This window comes from Oncorhynchus kisutch, unplaced genomic scaffold (genome assembly GCF_002021735.2).
Source record: "Oncorhynchus kisutch isolate 150728-3 unplaced genomic scaffold, Okis_V2 Okis07a-Okis12b_hom, whole genome shotgun sequence".
Classification (NCBI taxonomy): Eukaryota; Metazoa; Chordata; class Actinopteri; order Salmoniformes; family Salmonidae; genus Oncorhynchus; species Oncorhynchus kisutch.
Window position 1 is genome coordinate 12,573,516 of NW_022261984.1, and position 7,500 is coordinate 12,581,015.

General features: G+C 42.0%; 1 protein-coding gene across 1 annotated transcript in view; it reads left to right on the forward strand.

Moving 5' to 3' along the window:
* LOC109886482 (receptor-type tyrosine-protein phosphatase delta) overlaps positions 1–7,500 on the forward strand; it is a 126,532-nt gene that overhangs the window by 13,412 nt on the left and 105,620 nt on the right. Inside the window, exons 9-10 of the mRNA XM_031814598.1 lie at positions 973–1,067; positions 4,575–4,831. Coding sequence (XP_031670458.1) covers positions 973–1,067; positions 4,575–4,831 — 352 coding nt within the window. The remainder of the gene's footprint in view (positions 1–972; positions 1,068–4,574; positions 4,832–7,500) is intronic.

A 7,500-nucleotide genomic window follows, 5' to 3' on the forward strand; every position in this document is an offset into this window, starting at 1 on the left:
AACTACCCAACAACCATCTTCCATTTCTGCCCCCCCCCCTAAACACACCCCTTCCTCCACACTGTACATGACCTCACGTCAAACTCAGTGGAAATACTCACCCACACACTCTACCGAACACGTCACAGCGTCGCCGTAAGTCTGTTTTGTTCTTGTCAGTCTGGTCTGTAGTCTTGTCAGTCTGGTCTGTAGTCTTAATATGTGTTCTGTCTCCTTCAGCTAACAAGGTAAGGAATTCTAGCTGACATCACTTCCAGACTGTATTTCTGTACAGACAGAAACTAGAAACCAGAAATTAGAAACTAGAAACTAGAAACCAGAAACCAGAAACCAGAAACTAGAAACCAGAAACTAGAAACCAGAAACCAGAAACTAGAAACCGGAAACTAGAAACCAGAAACTAGAAACTGGAAACCAGAAACTGGAAACTGGAAACTGGAAACTGGAAACCAGAAACCAGAAACTAGAAACCAGAAACCAGAAACCAGAAACCAGAAACTAGAAACTAGAAACTGGAAACCAGAAACTAGAAACCAGAAACCAGAAACTGGAAACCAGAAACCAGAAACTAGAAACTGGAAACCAGAAACTGTAAAACACAGGTAAGATATTACCTGTTTCTCTCAGACCTGGGTTCAGATACTATTAGAAATCTTTCAAAAAATATATATACTTTCAGCGTTTGCTCTGGCCTGCCTGGAGTGCCTGGTAGGCCGAGGATGGCACTCCTTCAGACTACTGGTTCCATTGCTCCAGACAAGCTCAATCAAGCCCAGATAAAAACATGTGAAAATAGTATTGGAACCCGGATCTGGATCCTATAAGGAGATTGAAAGCGTAGAAATAGAATCCATATTAAAAAGTCCATCAGTGACTTGAATGGGGATAGGCCCCAGTTCTATGGGTTGTATTTCTATGATCTCAGAACAGTCTGCGGAGTCATACTGTTGTTTTCTATGTTCCTCTCCACAGTGTTTGCTACTAACTTCAGAGTGAAGGCTGCCATGAAGAACTCAGTCCTGCTGACCTGGGAGATACGAGACAAAACACCCTCCCAGCCTTTTTCGGTGAGTTACAGGGACTTTAGATGGTGTGTGTTGATTATCTCTCTCTCTCTCTCTAGAGATCCTGTATGGTAAGGGTCAGAGTGTTGATTATCTCTCTCTCTCTATAGATCCTGTATGGTAAGGGTCAGGGTGTTGATTATCTCTCTCTCTCTATAGATCCTGTATGGTAAGGGTCAGAGTGTTGATTATCTCTCTCTCTCTATAGAGATCCTGTATGGTAAGGGTCAGAGTGTTGATTATCTCTCTCTCTCTATAGATCCTGTATGGTAAGGGTCAGGGTGTTGATTATCTCTCTCTCTCTATAGATCCTGTATGGTAAGGGTCAGAGTGTTGATTATCTCTCTCTCTCTCTCTATAGATCCTGTATGGTAAGGGTCAGGGTGTTGATTATCTCTCTCTCTCTCTATAGATCCTGTATGGTAAGGGTCAGAGTGTTGATTATCTCTCTCTCTCTATAGATCCTGTATGGTAAGGGTCAGAGTGTTAATTATCTCTCTCTCTCTCTATAGATCCTGTATGATAGGGGTCAGGGTGTTGATTATCTCTCTCTCTCTCTCTATAGATCCTGTATGGTAAGGGTCAGGGTGTTGATTATCTCTCTCTCTCTATAGATCCTGTATGGTAAGGGTCAGAGTGTTGATTATCTCTCTCTCTCTCTCTATAGATCCTGTATGGTAAGGGTCAGGGTGTTGATTATCTCTCTCTCTCTCTATAGATCCTGTATGGTAAGGGTCAGAGTGTTGATTATCTCTCTCTCTATATAGATCCTGTATGGTAAGGGTCAGGGTGTTGATTATCTCTCTCTCTATAGATCCTATATGGTAAGGGTCAGGGTGTTGATTATCTCTCTCTCTCTATAGATCCTGTATGGTAAGGGTCAGAGTGTTGATTATCTCTCTCTCTCTATAGATCCTGTATGGTAAGGGTCAGGGTGTTGATTATCTCTCTCTCTATAGATCCTATATGGTAAGGGTCAGGGTGTTGATTATCTCTCTCTCTATAGATCCTGTATGGTAAGGGTCAGAGTGTTGATTATCTCTCTCTCTATATAGATCCTGTATGGTAAGGGTCAGAGTGTTGATTATCTCTCTCTCTCTATAGATCCTGTATGGTAAGGGTCAGGGTGTTGATTATCTCTCTCTCTATAGATCCTATATGGTAAGGGTCAGGGTGTTGATTATCTCTCTCTCTATAGATCCTGTATGGTAAGGGTCAGAGTGTTGATTATCTCTCTCTCTATATAGATCCTGTATGGTAAGGGTCAGAGTGTTGATTATCTCTCTCTCTCTATAGATCCTGTATGGTAAGGGTCAGAGTGTTGATTATCTCTCTCTCTATATAGATCCTGTATGGTAAGGGTCAGAGTGTTGATTATCTCTCTCTCTCTATAGATCCTGTATGGTAAGGGTCAGAGTGTTGATTATCTCTCTCTCTATAGATCCTGTATGGTAAGGGTCAGGGTGTTGATTATCTCTCTCTCTCTATAGATCCTGTATGGTAAGGGTCAGAGTGTTGATTATCTCTCTCTCTCTATAGATCCTGTATGGTAAGGGTCAGGGTGTTGATTATCTCTCTCTCTATAGATCCTATATGGTAAGGGTCAGGGTGTTGATTATCTCTCTCTCTATAGATCCTGTATGGTAAGGGTCAGGGTGTTGACTATCTCTCTCTCTCTATAGATCCTGTATGATAGGGGTCAGGGTGTTGATTATCTCTCTCTCTCTATAGATCCTGTATGGTAAGGGTCAGGGTGTTGATTATCTCTCTCTCTCTATAGATCCTATATGGTAAGGGTCAGGGTGTTGACTATCTCTCTCTCTCTATAGATCCTGTATGGTAAGGGTCAGGGTGTTGATTATCTCTCTCTCTCTATAGATCCTGTATGGTAAGGGTCAGGGTGTTGATTATCTCTCTCTCTCTATAGATCCTGTATGGTAAGGGTCAGAGTGTTGACTATCTCTCTCTCTCTATAGATCCTGTATGGTAAGGGTCAGGGTGTTGATTATCTCTCTCTCTCTATAGATCCTGTATGGTAAGGGTCAGAGTGTTGTATGGTAAGGGTCAGAGTATTGATTATCTCTCTCTCTATATAGATCCTGTATGGTAAGGGTCAGGGTGTTGATTATCTCTCTCTCTATAGATCCTGTATGGTAAGGGTCAGGGTGTTGATTATCTCTCTCTCTCTATAGATCCTGTATGGTAAGGGTCAGGGTGTTGATTATCTCTCTCTCTCTATAGATCCTGTATGGTAAGGGTCAGGGTGTTGATTATCTCTCTCTCTCTATAGATCCTGTATGGTAAGGGTCAGGGTGTTGATTATCTCTCTCTCTCTATAGATCCTGTATGGTAAGGGTCAGGGTGTTGATTATCTCTCTCTCTCTCTATAGATCCTGTATGGTAAGGGTCAGGGTGTTGATTATCTCTCTCTCTCTCTCTATAGATCCTGTATGGTAAGGGTCAGAGTGTTGATTATCTCTCTCTCTCTATAGATCCTGTATGGTAAGGGTCAGAGTGTTGATTATCTCTCTCTCTCTATAGATCCTGTATGGTAAGGGTCAGGGTGTTGATTATCTCTCGCTCTCTATAGATCCTGTATGGTAAGGGTCAGAGTGTTGTATGGTAAGGGTCAGAGTATTGATTATCTCTCTCTCTATATAGATCCTGTATGGTAAGGGTCAGGGTGTTGATTATCTCTCTCTCTCTATAGATCCTGTATGGTAAGGGTCAGGGTGTTGATTATCTCTCTCTCTCTATAGATCCTGTATGGTAAGGGTCAGGGTGTTGATTATCTCTCTCTCTCTATAGATCCTGTATGGTAAGGGTCAGGGTGTTGATTATCTCTCTCTCTCTATAGATCCTGTATGGTAAGGGTCAGGGTGTTGATTATCTCTCTCTCTCTATAGATCCTGTATGGTAAGGGTCAGGGTGTTGATTATCTCTCTCTCTCTCTATAGATCCTGTATGGTAAGGGTCAGGGTGTTGATTATCTCTCTCTCTCTCTCTATAGATCCTGTATGGTAAGGGTCAGAGTGTTGATTATCTCTCTCTCTCTATAGATCCTGTATGGTAAGGGTCAGAGTGTTGATTATCTCTCTCTCTCTATAGATCCTGTATGGTAAGGGTCAGGGTGTTGATTATCTCTCTCTCTCTATAGATCCTGTATGGTAAGGGTCAGAGTGTTGATTATCTCTGTCTCTCTATAGATCCTGTATGGTAAGGGTCAGAGTGTTGATTATCTCTCTCTCTCTATAGATCCTGTATGGTAAGGGTCAGGGTGTTGATTATCTCTCTCTCTCTCTATAGATCCTGTATGGTAAGAGTCAGAGTGTTGATTATCTCTGTCTCTCTATAGATCCTGTATGGTAAGGGTCAGAGTGTTGATTATCTCTCTCTCTCTCTATAGATCCTGTATGGTAAGGGTCAGGGTGTTGATTATCTCTCTCTCTCTCTATAGATCCTGTATGGTAAGGGTCAGGGTGTTGATTATCTCTCTCTCTCTCTCTATAGATCCTGTATGGTAAGGGTCAGAGTGTTGAGGTGGATGGTAAACAGAACCAGAAGCTGATAACAGGTCTGCAGCCGGAAACACAGTACTCCTTCCTGTTGACTAACCGTGGCAACAGTGCCGGAGGTCTACAGCACCGCGTAACCGTGACGACCGCCCCGGACGTGCTACGTTCCAAACCCACGCTGGTGGGGAAGACCAACGCAGACGGGATGGTGACGGTTCAACTACCGTCCGTACAGACCACCACTACCGTCAGGTAGGGAGGGAGGGAGGGAGGGAGGGAGGGAGGGAGGGAGGGAGGGAGGGAGGGAGGGAGGGAGGGAGGGAGGGAGGGAGGGACAGTACATCAGGCTTCCCCAGCTGGTGGCCTGCTTGTGATTTTATTTAGTTCATCTAGTTGATGATCTCTGTAGTAGACCATCATTAAGGTGAATCTAGTTGATGATCTCTGTACTGTAGTCGACCATCATTAAGGTGAATCTAGTTGATGATCTCTGTTCTGTAGTCGACCATCATTAAGGTGAATCTAGTTGATGATCTCTGTTCTGTAGTCGACCATCATTAAGGTGAATCTAGTTGATGATCTCTGTAGTAGACCATCATTAAGGTGAATCTAGTTGATGATCTCTGTACTGTAGTCGACCATCATTAAGGTGAATCTAGTTGATGATCTCTGTTCTGTAGTCGACCATCATTAAGGTGAATCTAGTTGATGATCTCTGTTCTGTAGTCGACCATCATTAAGGTGAATCTAGTTGATGATCTCTGTAGTAGACCATCATTAAGGTGAATCTAGTTGATGATCTCTGTACTGTAGTCGACCATCATTAAGGTGAATCTAGTTGATGATCTCTGTTCTGTAGTCGACCATCATTAAGGTGAATCTAGTTGATGATCTCTGTAGTAGACCATCATTAAGGTGAATCTAGTTGATGATCTCTGTACTGTAGTCGACCATCATTAAGGTGAATCTAGTTGATGATCTCTGTTCTGTAGTCGACCATCATTAAGGTGAATCTAGTTGATGATCTCTGTTCTGTAGTCGACCATCATTAAGGTGAATCTAGTTGATGATCTCTGTAGTAGACCATCATTAAGGTGAATCTAGTTGATGATCTCTGTACTGTAGTCGACCATCATTAAGGTGAATCTAGTTGATGATCTCTGTTCTGTAGTCGACCATCATTAAGGTGAATCTAGTTGATGATCTCTGTTCTGTAGTCGACCATCATTAAGGTGAATCTAGTTGATGATCTCTGTACTGTAGTCGACCATCATTAAGGTGAATCTAGTTGATGATCCCTGTAGTCGACCATCATTAAGGTGAATCTAGTTGATGATCCCTGTAGTCGACCATCATTAAGGTGAATCTAGTTGATGATCCCTGTAGTCGACCATCATTAAGGTGAATCTAATTGATGATCCTTGTAGTCGACCATCATTAAGGTGAATCTAGTTGATGATCCCTGTAGTCGACCATCATTAAGGTGAATCTAGTTGATGATGCCTGTAGTTGACCATCATTAAGGTGAATCTAGTTGATGATCTCTGTACTGTAGTCGACCATCATTAAGGTGAATCTAGTTGATGATCCCTGTAGTTGACCATCATTAAGGTGAATCTAGTTGATGATCCCTGTAGTCGACCATCATTAAGGTGAATCTAGTAGATGATCCCTGTAGTCGACCATCATTAAGGTGAATCTAGTTGATGATCCCTGTAGTCGACCATCATTAAGGTGAATCTAGTTGATGATCTCTGTAGTCGACCATCATTAAGGTGAATCTAGTTGATGATCTCTGTAGTCGACCATCATTAAGGTGAATCTAGTTGATGATCTCTGTACTGTAGTCGACCATCATTAAGGTGAATCTAGTTGATGATCTCTGTACTGTAGTCGACCATCATTAAGGTGAATCTAGTTGATGATCTCTGTTCTGTAGTCGACCTTCATTAAGGTGAATCTAGTTGATGATCTCTGTAGTCGACCATCATTAAGGTGAATCTAGTTGATGATCTCTGTAGTCGACCATCATTAAGGTGAATCTAGTTGATGATCTCTGTAGTCGACCATCATTAAGGTGAATCTAGTTGATGATCGCTGTAGTCGACCATCATTAAGGTGAATCTAGTTGATGATCCCTGTAGTCGACCATCATTAAGGTGAATCTAGTTGATGATCTCTGTAGTCGACCATCATTAAGGTGAATCTAGTTGATGATCCCTGTAGTCGACCATCATTAAGGTGAATCTAGTTGATGATCCCTGTAGTCGACCATCATTAATGTGAATCTAGTTGATGATCCCTGTAGTCGACCATCATTAAGGTGAATCTAGTTGATGATCTCTGTTCTGTAGTCGACCATCATTAAGGTGAATCTAGTTGATGATCTCTGTACTGTAGTCGACCATCATTAAGGTGAATCTAGTTGATGATCTCTGTAGTCGACCATCATTAAGGTGAATCTAGTTGATGATCTCTGTTCTGTAGTCGACCATCATTAAGGTGAATCTAGTTGATGATCTCTGTTCTGTAGTCGACCATCATTAAGGTGAATCTAGTTGATGATCCCTGTAGTCGACCATCATTAAGGTGAATCTAGTTGATGATCTCTGTAGTCGACCATCATTAAGGTGAATCTAGTTGATGATCTCTGTAGTCGACCATCATTAAGGTGAATCTAGTTGATGATCTCTGTACTGTAGTCGACCATCATTAAGGTGAATCTAGTTGATGATCTCTGTACTGTAGTCGACCATCATTAAGGTGAATCTAGTTGATGATCTCTGTTCTGTAGTCGACCATCATTAAGGTGAATCTAGTTGATGATCTCTGTACTGTAGTCGACCATCATTAAGGTGAATCTAGTTGATGATCTCTGTACTGTAGTCGACCATCATTAAGGTGAATCTAGTTGATGATCT